General features: G+C 29.8%; 1 protein-coding gene across 2 annotated transcripts in view; it reads left to right on the top strand.

Moving 5' to 3' along the window:
• The first annotated feature begins 260 nt into the window (after positions 1-260).
• Positions 261-15,042, top strand: part of LOC142326470 (ubiquinone biosynthesis protein COQ9, mitochondrial-like) — a 40,392-nt gene continuing 25,610 nt past the window's right edge. Inside the window, exons 1-2 of one of the 2 annotated variants that reach the window (XM_075369036.1) lie at positions 291-376; positions 12,327-14,940. In XM_075369036.1, coding sequence (XP_075225151.1) covers positions 12,451-14,214 — 1,764 coding nt within the window. In that variant the 5' untranslated portion in view covers positions 291-376; positions 12,327-12,450 and the 3' untranslated portion in view covers positions 14,215-14,940. Of the gene's footprint in view, positions 377-12,326; positions 14,941-15,042 lie in introns of those variants that run through there. The other variant, XM_075369037.1, reaches the window with a different exon arrangement.

Raw genomic sequence — 15,042 nt, 5'->3', positions numbered from 1 at the left:
TTAAAGCTTATGAAATAAGAAATCAGTAAGTAATATGAAATTAGTCTAATTTTTAATCATAGATGAATATGTTGACATCACTCGTAAAAGATTTCCTCATAGAATAAAAATCTTATTCAAAGAAAATTAAATAAAATAAAATGTATACCATGTTATAATATTTCGATACTGTATTAACTAAACGTTCTGTGTATGTACTGTATTTTTAATAATTGTTTATTAAAATAAAGGAAAAACAAAAAAATTGTCCCATAGCAGTATTTTCGTATCAAGTGTTGGTAAGAATGAGTATTAATTCGAACAAAAATGGCTGTTAACAAGTGCAGGAATTTCTTACGTATATTTCAAAGGCGATCCTTATTATCATCGTCCAGCGGTGAGTAAATGAGTAACATTTGTATGTAATTTGTTAAGACAATATTAAACAAATGTCTTCACCGAAATTTTTGATTAGATTATTATTTAACTAATTCCTCTTCATAACCTATGTTCTGTTTGAATTTTCTGGGTAATTTTGGAAATTTTTTTCTTGCTTTGCAACTGAGATACATTACTTTCTTAGTAATTACTTGAATGGCCCTTTTTTAAAAATTACAGAATCAATTGTTGTGCTAGACATTATTCTTGGTTATCCTGAAAATGCGTCGCAGTTAAGTTTTTTAAATTTATAAATTTTTTCGGTCCCATTGAAAAATTATTAGTCAAATTTGATAGTTACGTACAAAATATTTTTGAATGTTTTCTTATTTTAAAAATAGTTATGAGTTGTCGGGTAAATTAAAATTTGCATATGTTTCAAGATTTTATACAGTATGTGTAGACTAATTTTATTTTTCTGAAGAAAAAATCAAAAAGTATTAGATTTTTTAAGCTTCCAGTTTTTATTGCTGATATCATTTTTCAAAACGCAAATACCTTAAATCTGTATGCCAAGCTTTTCCACTAAGTTATAATATGCATATTTAGTATTTAATGTAACAGCATTAAAGCAGAAATTTATCCTTTGGCTTGTCTACACAGACAGAATTGATGCTTGGGATTTGAAAGATGACAAAACATATTCACTTAACTTTTCGGCAAGATGTAATGATATAATAATTTGAAAATGTATTAATTTTTCATGTCTTATTTCAATAAAACTAAGTTTTACTTCATGGGTAACAGTCTATAACAAATGAATGTATAAAGGAATCTAGAGTGTTTTATTGTGTGTTATTTACATTGTATATTTATGGGGTACTCCATTTTAATTCAAAAAATCATCAGTACATCACTTTTTGATTTTGATGATATTTGGTGTATAACCCACCTTGTAGTGGTTTATAAAAAAAATATAAAAATATTTTTTTATACTTTTAAAATATTTTCTTGAGTAATAGACTATTTTCTAATTCGCTAACAGATAAAAACAGCCATTTTCGTCACTTTTTTCCATGAGCTGTAGCATTCTTATTTTACATCGTAAAGAGGGTCAAAAGGGCTTTTTGGAAAGAGTAAAGATGGAACATCTTAGTATCTCAAAATTAATTTTGTTACATAACCAAATCTTATACTGTTCACTGAAGTTTACAAATTGTTTTTTCAAATTTTGGGCCCAAAGTAAATAATGAATGTCTTAGGGTAACAGGCCTGTTTTTTACCTTTTAACTCTTAGGTACTAGTAGTACTTATAAAAAAAGATTGGACTGTTACTGAGTGTCCTTTAAAAAAAATGGCCGTCAAATTGTAAGATTTTGAAAATGTCTCATTTTTGGAGCCCAAAAACCACAGGTGGCAAAAATCTGAACTGTTTACAGCAGTAAGTACTTTTTATGTAATTTAAAACCTTATAAAATTTATTTTGTTACTCAAAGGGGTTGACAAGTAATGAAACCAACAAAACTGTTAAAAACACTTCCTTCTAACCGTAAACAACATATACAAAAATACTGATGTTATGCATTTTTTCAGATTAAAAAAATTACAACTAAATTCATTAGAATGAATAAATTGTTAATTAATAAATAGTCAATTACAGAATGATAAGTAATAATTACAAAATGATAATTCAAATATATTAACAAGTTGTTAAATTCACTTTTACCTTACTTTACTCCTGCCAATGGAAGTTATGAATAAATCTTGCACTTTCTGATAACAAACTTAACATAACTTAGTGCTCCTGCCATTTTCTTATTGAGTAGAACTGATAAGTCCTCGTTCATCTTTGGTGTAATTTTGTGTCCTCTTCCAGTAGTTGATAGAAAAAGCTCTGAAGGTGTGAGAATCTTTAAGATATTTTCCAGTTGAACCCATGTTTGATTGTCCCTCGATGATTTCTTGAATGAAGTACTACCAGGACCCTGCAGATGGAAAAAGTGTATTTGATATTCCTCTTCATTTTCATGTATTTTTACTTAAATGACTTCGCCTAACCACACAATGGCACTACTTGCCATTGTATATGCAGCAGGCATAATTTTTATATTTTGGTTTTGGTAAACCTATAAAGCAACCAGAAACATTAATGTCCTTGTGTACCGATACTAACATAAATGTTTCTGATTCAATGGTCGCCCAGACTTTCAGAATACATTTCTGACTTGTTAGAACATTACTGTGAAAGGCTGGTTTCTGGGATTGTTATGATTACTTGATAATGAGAACTGAGATATTCTTCAGTCTCTTGAACATCTTTATTAGAGCAGAAAATAAATGTTATATTTTTAATATTGCTGTGGCAATAATTGTACATTTCAGGTGTAATAGTTTGATTGTTGACTGTCCTTTGAAGGCTTGCTTTAGCCACAGTCCTTTTTGCAGTTCCACCAATATCATTACATGTCCTTTTCCGTGGTGAGGAAAAAAAAAATGCCATTCAGCTGCAATTTCAAAATCTTGATAGCACAAATTTATGAATTTTTGTTGTTTTTATATTGGGCTGAGGAGCCATCAAAAAAATTAAAAAATTGTTTAACTTGCAACTGTTTTTACTTTATTTGCTTTATTCTGACTCAGCTATAATACATTGAGGCTCAAATATATCTTGACATTCCGATTCGCTTTCTGTTTCATCATTATGGTTTTTGTACTCTGTTTAAGCATTTTGTACATAGTGTTCTGCCTGGAATTTTAAATTTGGATTGCTTGTTGAAAATGTCAAAGATATTTCTCAGAGATTTCTTAACCGGTTTAGTGTGACAGCTAAATGGGTCAGAGCAAGTTTTCCCATTAATATGAAAATATTTACCTAATATTCAGTTTTTTGAAAAGTACAATTATTTTTGGTTTCAGTACATCCACCTCTTAAAGATATCAGTGTTATTTGCTGTTCAGTAAACTCTAAAATATCATGCAATACTGAAGAACTATTGTAAGTCTATTTATGACATACTGTTTCAGTGTGATTGCCGGTTGAACATTCCATTATCCGTTTTTATAAAATGCAAGGGTTCTTAAAAAAATAATACTCACTTTGTCTAATCCTAGTTTTTCTACAACTAAAATAAGAATTTTGCTAATTAATAAAATTAAAAATAAAAGATATCACATAAAAAAGAAGTTCATTGCTTATTAAATTACTTTATAAACAAGTGTACATTACCTAACCACAGTATTAACAATACAACATATCACATTGAAATTAAAACAGTAACTGTGCCTTCTACAATGTTTACATTTAGGATTGCAAACATTCATGCCTATGTATGTTTATTCACTTTCGTGTTTAAACATGAGTTTGTGTGTATGAGTCATACTTTAAGAAAATCTATCATACTATCTAGAAAATAAGGCATCGCATTATAGACATATCAAAATATTTTGTATAGTAGGCCTACATTATTATCTGAAAAAATATGATGTGGACACCACATGACTTCCTTGTACATCTATTAAATTACATATACACATTTTTGCTGCACTTTATTTAAACTTATTTCATTTAAAGGTGAGATATAATCCTGCAATTCTTTAATAAAAGTGGACAGTTACACAATGGCTAAAATATTAGTTTTTATTAACATCAAATATTTATACAATTATTAATTCAAGAACAATCTTACCTGGAATATTAGATTAGAGTAAAAGTCGCTTGATTACTCTTTAAATAAATTGTTTACCAAATAACCCAGTAATAAAAACTGATTATTCCACACTGTAAGGTAAAAATTAATATTTGAAACCGGTGTCCAGGAAACATTAAACATTACATTAAACCGAATAGTTTAATTATTAACTTTTATTTATACGACGCACCAGAAGTCTTGCACATATTACTCACAAGCGAAAAAAATTTTCAACAAGCACTTTAAGTTGAATACAATTCAAAAATGTATTTTATTTTTCTGTGAAATAATTAAATAAAATGATTTTTTTAAAAATAAATATACAATTTTTATAAGAATTTGCTAAGAAAATCCAAAAATAATAAAATTCTAAATTATAATTTTCAATTAAAATTAAATAAGTTCAGATGTTTCACCAAATCTATTACAAATACACATGTGTAATGATTATTAAATTACATTTACACATTTTTAAAAGTACATAAAATTTTAGTGCACTTTTTTACAATCTTGGGTTAGTAATTACTAAATCAATATATTTAAATAAAAAAAAGAAAAGTTAAAAAAATAAATTTAAAAAAAACGAAATGAAGTCCGATTCGAATCGATGTGCCTTCCCTGTAAGATCTCCAAATATTTCATTAAATAAATTTAAATTTTAATTTCGATTGCAGTCAAAAAAGGAAGGGCACAACTTAGATGTTACAACAATGGTAAATCCAAAATTTCTACATCGTACGGCTAATCATTTTTAAGTTGCGCGATACATACGCACGTATATAATTACGCACATACATACAGATGTCACGCCGAACTAGGCATAATGGATTGAGGGATGGTCAAAATTTATATTTCAGTTGAAATATGAAAACCGAAAAGTTTCACGATCAAAATACTTTCTTTACTTCGTACAGGGAAGTAAAAATATTTGCTGTGAATTTTTGGATACATTGTTCACGATTAGAAGGAACGGTGTTTTAGCGGTTTTGATGGCTTCATTGCTCGTCAACCCCTTTGAGTAACAAAATAGATTTTATATGGTTTTAAAGTACATAGAAAGTACTTACTATTGTAATGATTTCAGTTTTTTGCCGCCTGTTTCAACATATGTGATTGGTTTTTGTGGTCCAAAAAATGAGACATTTTCAAAATCTTAGGATTTGGCGGCCATTTTATTTTTTAATGAAGGACACTGGCTAACAGTCCAATTTTTTTTATAAGTACTACTTGTTCCTAAGAGTAAAAGGTAAAGAACAGGCCTGTTATCCTAAGCCCTTGCATTATTTATTTTGGGCCGAAAATTTGAAAAAAACAACAATAGTAAATGTAATTTCAGTAAACATTACAAGATTTGGTTAGGTAAAAAATGAATTTTAAGTACACTAAGATGAAATTCCATCTTTACTATTTGCAAAAATCCCTTTTTCACCTCTGTATGATGTAAAATAAGAATGCTACAGCTTGTAGAAAAAGTGATGAAAATGGCTGTTTTTACCTCTTGGCAAGTTAGAAAATAGTCTATTATTCAAGAAAAACAATTTTTTTTTTTAAATATAAAAAAATATTTTTGGCCACTACAAGGTGGGTAGTTATATACCAAATATTAAAATCAAAATTAGTGATACAATAAAATTTTTGAGAATTTGAGCTTAGAGTAACTTGTGTTTCATGTATTTCGTTTTACTTTGATATCTATTGAGTATCTTTATCTCTGCTTAAAGTTGATATGTTTAAAATACCATTATCATCAATATCAAAAATTGAATGTTGTTATATTTAAAATAGAATATTAAACAATTACCTTTTTTTGGTTTTATTAATTATTTATGAAACTAATTCTGCATCAATATTTGATTACAGTTTTTCATAGTCTGTATTATGCTGCTAGTAATGAATATTATTAGTATCTAATATAACAGCATTAAAGCAGAATATATCCTATAAATATTTCATTATATATTTAATCAAGACATACATTTGTATTTTGCAAACCATTTTTTTTTTTGGTCTTCAGTCATTTGACTGGTTTGATGCAGCTCTCCAAGATTCCCTATCTAGTGCTAGTCGTTTCATTTCAGTATACCCTCTACATCCTACATCCCCAACAATTTGTTTTACATACTCCAAACGTGGCCTGCCTACACAATTTTTCCCTTCTACCTGTCCTTCCAATATTAAAGCGACTATTCCAGGATGCCTTACTATGTGGCCTATAAGTCTGTCTCTTCTTTTAACTATATTTTTCCAAATGCTTCTTTCTTCATCTATTTGCCGCAATACCTCTTCATTTGTCACTTTATCCACCCATCTGATTTTTAACATTCTCCTATAGCACCACATTTCAAAAGCTTCTAATCTTTTCTTCTCAGATACTCCGATTGTCCAAGTTTCACTTCCATATAAAGCGACACTCCAAACATACACTTTCAAAAATCTTTTCTTGACATTTAAATTAATTTTTGATGTAAACAAATTATATTTCTTACTGAAGGCTTGTTTAGCTTGTGCTATTCGGTATTTTATATCGCTCCTGCTTCGTCCATCTTTAGTAATTTTACTTCCCAAATAACAAAATTCTTCTACCTCCATAATCTTTTCTCCTCCTATTTTCACATTCAGCGGTCCATCTTTGTTATTTCTACTACATTTCATTACTTTTGTTTTGTTCTTGTTTATTTTCACGCGATAGTTCTTGCGTAGGACTTCATCTATGCCGTTCATTGTTTCTTCTAAATCCTTTTTACTCTCGGCTAGAATTACTATATCATCAGCAAATCGTAGCATCTTTATCTTTTCACCTTGTACTGTTACTCCGAATCTAAATTGTTCTTTAACATCATTAACTGCTAGTTCCATGCAAAGATTAAAAAGTAACGGAGATAGGGAACATCCTTGTCGGACTCCCTTTCTTATTAGGGCTTCTTTCTTATGTTCTTCAATTGTTATTGTTGCTGTTTGGTTCCTGTACATATTAGCAATTGTTCTTCTATCTCTGTATTTGAACCCTAATTTTTTTTAAAATGCTGAACATTTTATTCCAGTCTACGTTATCGAAAGCCTTTTCTAGGTCTATAAACGCCAAGTATGTTGGTTTGTTTTTCTTTAATCTTCCTTCTACTATTAATCTGAGGCCTAAAATTGCTTCCCTTGTCCCTATACTTTTCCTGAAACCAAATTGGTCTTCTCCTAACACTTCTTCCACTCTCCTCTCAATTCTTCTGTATAAAATTCTAGTTAAGATTTTTGATGCATGACTAGTTAAACTAATTGTTCTGTATTCTTCACATTTTTCTGCCCCTGCTTTCTTTGGTATCATAACTATAACACTTTTTTTGAAGTCTGATGGAAATTCCCCATTTTCATAAATATTACATACCAGTTTGTATAATCTATCAATCGCTTCCTCACCTGCATTGCGCAGTAATTCTACAGGTATTCCGTCTATTCCAGGAGCCTTTCTGCCATTTAAATCTTTTAATGCTCTCTTAAATTCAGATCTCAGTATTGTTTCTCCCATTTCATCCTCCTCAACTTCCTCTTCTTCCTCTATAACACCATTTTCTAATTCATTTCCTCCGTATAACTCTTCAATATATTCCACCCATCTATCGACTTTACCTTTCGTATTATATATTGGTGTACCATCTTTGTTTAACACATTATTAGATTTTAATTTATGTACCCCAAAATTTTCCTTAACTTTCCTGTATGCTCCGTCTATTTTACCAATGTTCATTTCTCTTTCCACTTCTGAACACTTTTCTTTAATCCACTCTTCTTTCACCAGTTTGCACTTCCTGTTTATAGCATTTCTTAATTTCCGATAGTTCCTTTCACTTTCTTCATCACTAGCATTCTTATATTTTCTACGTTCATCCATCAGCTGCAATATATCGTCTGAAACCCAAGGTTTTCTACCGGTTCTCTTTATTCCGCCTAAGTTTGCTTCTGCTGATTTAAGAATTTCCTTTTTAACATTCTCCCATTCTTCTTCTACATTTTCTACCTTATCTTTTTTACTCAGACCTCTTGCGATGTCCTCCTCAAAAATTTTCTTTACCTCCTCTTCCTCAAGCTTCTCTAAATTCCACCGATTCATCTGACACCTTTTCTTCAGGTTTTTAAACCCCAATCTACATTTCATTATCACCAAATTATGGTCGCTATCAATGTCTGCTCCAGGGTAAGTTTTGCAGTCAACGAGTTGATTTCTAAATCTTTGCTTAACCATGATATAATCTATCTGATACCTTGCAGTATCGCCTGGCTTTTTCCAAGTGTATATTCTTCTATTATGATTTTTAAATTGGGTGTTGGCAATTACTAAATTATACTTTGTGCAAAATTCTATAAGTCGGTCCCCTCTTTCATTCCTTTTGCCCAGCCCGTATTCACCCACTATATTTCCTTCCTTGCCTTTTCCAATGCTTGCATTCCAATCTCCAACTATTATTAAATTTTCATCTCCTTTTACGTGTTTAATTGCTTCATCAATCTCTTCGTATACACACTCTACCTCATCATCATCATGGGCGATTGTAGGCATATAGACGTTAACAATCGTTGTCGGTTTAGGTTTTGATTTTATCCTTATTACAATGATTCTATCGCTATGCGTTTTGAAATACTCCACTCTCCTCCCTATCTTCTTGTTCATCACGAAACCTACTCCTGCCTGCCCATTATTTGACGCTGAGTTAATTACTCTAAAACCACCTGACCAAAAGTCGCCTTCCTCTTCCCACCGAACCTCACTAATTCCTACTATATCCACATTTGTCCTACCCATTTCCCTTTTTAAATTTTCTAGCCTACCAACCTTTTTCAAGCTTCTAACATTCCACGCTCCGACTCGTAGAATGTTATCTTTTAATTTTCTGGTGACCCCTTCCTTAGTAGTCCCCACCCGGAGATCCGAACGGGGGACTATTTTACCTCCGGAATATTTTACCAAGGAAGGCGCCTCCATTATTGCTATGTGAAAATGCAGAGAGCCACATTTTCTTGGAAAAAAAGCAGCTGTAGTTTTCCATTCCTTTCAGCTGCGCAGTACTCAGAGGACTGAGTGATGTTGATACGGCCGTTTAAGTCGTCCTGACTCACGCCCCTAACAACTACTGAAAGAGCTGCTGCCCTCTTTCAGGAATCATTCTTTAGTCTGGCTCTCAACAGATACCTCTCCGATATGGTTGCACCTTCGGTCCAGCTACTCTGTATCTCTGAGCACTCAAGCCCCCTCACCAACGGCAAGGTCTCATGATTCATAGAGGAGGTTGCAAACCATATATAGGCTAATTAGAGCAAAGAGAAAAATAGTTGTTAGAAATTAGTTTTTATTCTAATGATAAAGAATGAAAATTTTTTATATTCGGTTCTAAATGGTAAAATGAATGTAGTGTGATATATTTTTAAATCGATTATTTTCATAACAATGTTTGCTATAATGTTTGAATAATTGTTTTAAATTTTAATAGTTTTTAAAAATCAACTATTTCCATTGTCACTCAGAATTTGTGTAATCCAAAATGCTTCAAACACATTACGTAACAAAACCGTATAGAAAGCCCATGATTGTGATCAATGATGCCACAACACGTAACATTTCTCTGAAGAAGCTTGAATTGTAGTCAGAAAAAAATAGTATAGGAATAAACACCTTGTTAATAAAGTTTGGGAATCCTTAAACAACCTTTCAGCTATAAAATTTAGCAAAGACTCATACCTCGAATGGAACTATTTTTGGGTTTGAGACCATTAAATCTGATGGATCCAGAGGATCCCAATAGGGGATTCACTTAACAAATTTAATTAGAAAGAGTAGTCTTGTGAAATTTTAAAGAGCATTGAAAATCAAACATTTTGAAGAAACTACTTTGAATTATGACAACCCTATACAAGCTGGACTATTCAATAGATTTGCGTTACAAATACTCTTCACATAAATATCTAAAAACCATTTTCAGGATTTTTGAATTTCAATTTTTCAAGGAGTGGTATGATGTACAGTGCATAGTGGTACAACCACTACAGCCACTGTCAGCACTGCATGTGTGATGTGACTGGCTGCACCTTCCCCTGATTACTCGACTAATAAACATAAAATAAAAAAAAAAATTGACCACGATAGGAAATGCAAGTATCCATATAGCGATGTTAATACATGTATGTATAGAGTATATATTTTTTTAAGGAGAATCTTTTTTGTTATAATTTGTGTCTTTAACAGAACAAATATTTTCATTATTCAATTTTGTTACATTATAATGCAGGATATTCATTATACAGAAAGAAAATAGTGAAAAAGCATTTTTATTTAAGGGACATGTTATAACTGAACTACTTGTATATAACAGTAAAAGAAATACAAAAAATAAAGTACCAAAAAAATTAAAAAAATAAAATAAAAAGGAAAATAATTGTTTAAAATCATGAGCCATAAAAAAAATGTTTGAGAAGAGTGTTATACTGTTGAGTATAACAAGAATAAACTATGTTAGATATGACCATGTTGCACTTGCTGAATAACTAGCACTTATTGGTTATAATTTGGTCCTTTTTTTTATGTAATGGTTACAGTATCAAATGCTGTATGAGCCCAATTAAAACTTAACTTTTAAAAGATTAGTAGGTAAACCCTGATATTGGCTACTAAAAAATTGCACATACACAACATTCAGAAGCTCTTATTCATATCAAAATACTTTTAATATGGGCTATATTAATTGATTCAGTTTTTTCCATTTAAGAAGATATCATTTTAATTGGTTGGTTTGGTTCCATTACTTTAAATTAAATTGTTTTAACTGTGGAGTAGAATAACAGAATTTAGTAAACTAGATAAAAGGTTTTTTCTGTTTAATGTATTCTTAATTTTTCAACTTTCATACAAGGATCATAACTTATTAACTGCTCTTTCTGATGTAGAGCTCTACTCTTGATACGATCTTCTTTTGCTGAAATGTATATAATGTTTTATCAGTGGAATGAAAACGGTAGACATACTTAATTACTTCCATAACATGTTAATCTAAAACTTTTGACATGTTCATCCTAGGAATAATATGTCTGGGAAATCTTTTGCTCAGACATATAGTAATAAAGTGTAGCAAAATACACAGCATATTAGATGGAATATGAATAATGAATTATGTATAGTGTAAAAACAATAAAGTGGAACCATGTGAAAGAAGTAATTTTTGTGCATAAAGTGGAAACAAATTAATAAACAAAAATTACACTTTTGAAACATTACAAATAATTTTCTATTGGTGCTATGTAAATACAAGTTATGTAAGTAACAAATTAACTGTGAACAGTCAAAATTGCAATGTAGGGTTTGATTACAATATAGTTATCCCATTAAAATCTTGCAATAACACTGGTCACCAAACAGTTTGATTTTCTTTTTATAAAGGTTGTTAACCTCAAGAAAGACTAAAAAACTTTCAAAATATTTGATCGCCATTGAAATATTTATCTTAAACAAAAGTCAAGATAAATGCTTAATGTTTAAAAACCTGTTAACTTCAAAAATAAAACTAATTTTAAAACTAAAATGCTATTAGTTATTGATGGGCACATACCTTTTACTTTATATATCATTACTTTTCATATCATTTTTAATATCTTTATTCCATTTTCTTTTAATTTGTTCTGAAATTACAGTAAACAGATAAACTTTCTAGCATGCTTATTATAAGGAAAGTTAGTCAGATTGGTGGCTAGCCTTTATAGAGACTTTAAGTGGTATAGGTTATAGTGTAAGCTAACCGTTTGCTTTCAATTAGGACTGTTACACAGCAATTTTATCTCATTTTTTGTTTCATTTTGTAAGTACTTTTAAAAGTTATTTTATAGTGTTTCTTAAGTTTGTTTTATATTCATTTTATATTTTTTTAGTTTTATTTTATCCATATGTAATTTGAAGTTTTTAACGGTCATCAAATCGCAAGATTAAAACAAAAAACCTGTAATTGGGTGCACATCCAATTACAGATGGTTTTTTAAACAGTTCTTGATTGTTTGTTTCTCTGCAAATTTATGGAACTGTAAACCCTTCAGATTAGAATTTTTATACTAGAGGTGCTACAAGTGTTTGATAAAACTAAAGTTGAAAAAATTTGTTGAGGTCATTTCTTTTTTTTTACATTGAACTTTCTTTTGTGGAGGAAGAACTCTTTTGTGTTCAGTAGTGTTTAATAAGGTTTTGTGTAGTATTAAGTAATGTGATGTGTTTATGTGAAGTGGGGAAGTGATATGAATTATGTGTGTGTGTTACAGGGTGATAAAGTGAATGAGGAATCGTGTAGATTTCTCCAAGAACACCTTTGATTGATTGTGGTGAGTCGAATGGACATTTAAGAAGAATCGCATCATTCTGTTTTCTAATTTTTTAACAAAATTTATGATGGAGAATTCTGAAAATTTGGTGAAACAATTAGGTGAATATTTGACTGCAAGTGATGTCAATAAAGCACAGCAGTTAATTGAAGAACCGTCTTTTGAAGTGTGTTTTAATGATTGTTATTGGGATTTAATAACATTGACTGCAGATTATTTAAACAACGATGTGTTAGCTAATAACAGATGTTTATTTAATTTTTGTGAAGATTTAATTAATAAAATTGCTGAAAAATGTCCACCTGAAGAAAGTCTTCTACAGATTATTGATTATATAGAAACTTTAAATGATGTTACATTTACAACTTTGTTAAAACCAATGGAAAAAGCTGTTTTAAGAACGGGCAGTAAATTAGGATTATCTGTTGAATGGTGTTTTCACTCCATTCATAGACACTTACAGTCTTTACCGTTACCAGATGATGAAAATCTTGAAGGTGAAGAACGTAAATTACTGGACAACGATCCATCCATTCAACGTATCAGCTCTCTTTATCAGACTGTACTTCCATTTTATGATCAGTTAATGCAGAGAGTTATCGAAGGTAATTCATCCACTTGTGAAAAAAATAATAATAATAATTTGAAAGAAGCCATATTATGTTCTTCATTCAGATTGTTCAGTAAACCTTTAGTTTTTATGGATCTTGAGTATGATGGTAAAACAAAAAGTAGTTTAAGACTTGTAAGTGAAAGTATAATCGGTATAATTGTAACGATAAGTCCCGATGTTTATTCTGTATTACATTTACGTGATTTATCAGCTATTACTGAAGATCTTCGAAAAAGTAAAGAGGAATTTAGGACCGATACAGAACCAACAGACACATTTCCTGCAGAAGATAAGTTTTCAGCTGTTACTCTTGGTGTTTACTGTTATTTAATTTTTGGTGAAGGAATCAAACTGGAAAGTTTACCTCAAATTTATAACCCGTTATTTATTCTCAGAAAAAATCTTTATCTTAGTGCAATATTATTAAAGGCACCAAAATCTTTAATTCAAAGAAAAGGTTTGTTATTGCTGAAAGGTACTTTAGTTAGATATTCAGATTTTAGTATTCCAGATAACGAACTGGAATCGACTACTTACCGTCATGTAATTGAAGGTTTGTATATCGTAGCGATTTATTGTTATGAAAAAGATAATCGACGGTTGGCAGTAAGTTTAATTAAAACATTGATATTTAAATTTGATTTAGCCGGACGTTATTTGATTTTAATGAAAATGGTTAAATTAGCAAATCATTCTGGAATTGTTGGTTATTTAGCTACTTTATACAAAGATATTCTAACCGATGTCTTGGATAAACCTTCTATAGAGACTAATTATTTTACGCAGAAAAGAATCTCCTGCTTATTGGATTTGTTTTGCAGTTTACCAAATAAAGCTCAAACAGATCTTGTTGAACTTTCCGATCAAATTATTTCAAGTTTGAACATTATTAGGTATTTAGTTATTAGAGATAAAGAAAATAGGACCGGTATAAAGCAGTACGTTAAAAAACTACAGAATAATTATTTTAAACCTCTTCATGAAGGTATTAATTTATCAAGAGCTCACTATAAAGTGAAATTACAAGATGTTGAAAATGAAAGAAGAACTCGTAAAAGTGTTACGTCCAGTACTCCTATATTTGTCGGTACAGATAAAGTTCCTAATTTACCAGCCGATGAGAAACTTTTTTTTATTAATTCTGCATTAAATGGCTTTGATGTAATGGAAAGTCTTCTTTGTCGATTAAATGAATGCGTTTCTATTTATCATTAAAATATATTTATACAAATTTAAGAAATTACTTTACAGTTGAAGGATGTTGATTTTATAGCACATAGATGCAGATGCTTTTGTTTTCTTTAAATTGAAAAATGTGGTGAAGTTCATATGAATTTTGTTAGCGTACATTATTTGGATGTGAAACTGTTAATATGATTTCATATTTATTTTTTTAAATATATTTTATTGTAGTTACAATTATTCATAAAACTCGTGCAAAATTCTTAACAGAATAAATCAACTGTTGTAGTGTTTCTGTGTTGGACCTTTAAGAACTTTTTTTTATTATAAAACATTGTAGATGAAATTAAAATAAGTAATTTGATTAAGTAATGATAGAATTAGGTTTAAATTTGTTAAATATTTGTTAATGGTAAGTGATTAAATATTTAATTTTAAGAAATTGTGATTAACATTAGATTTCTATCACTGATAATTTTTTTTTGTATTCCATCTGTTGATGGCAAATTTAGCTGTGTATGCAATTTTTCTGTTTGTAAAATGATTTTAAGTGATAATTTTTCATTTAAATGTGTAAATTAATTTATGTTTTTAAATATTCCTAATGATGAATATAAAATTTGTTAATTTTCTTTTACACATGCTTGAAAAAAATAAAAATAAAACACGGTTATTTTCAATTTTTTTTACTCGTTTCTTTATACGTACAAAATTCACACTACCTTTACAATATGTAACCCACCCGTAAAAGTAAATTTTCAAGATCAATTTAGTTGTTAATCATAGTAAAATTTTTTGTAAATAGATTTACAGTTGCTTAAGATAAATAAGATCTGCATGCTTTAATGCGGTCAATAATTG

The sequence above is a fragment of the Lycorma delicatula genome, chromosome 6 (assembly GCF_047948215.1).
Source record: "Lycorma delicatula isolate Av1 chromosome 6, ASM4794821v1, whole genome shotgun sequence".
In the NCBI taxonomy this organism is placed as follows: domain Eukaryota; kingdom Metazoa; phylum Arthropoda; class Insecta; order Hemiptera; family Fulgoridae; genus Lycorma; species Lycorma delicatula.
The sequence above is the reverse complement of the archived record's forward strand: the minus strand, read 5'-3'. Positions and strand labels throughout refer to the sequence as shown.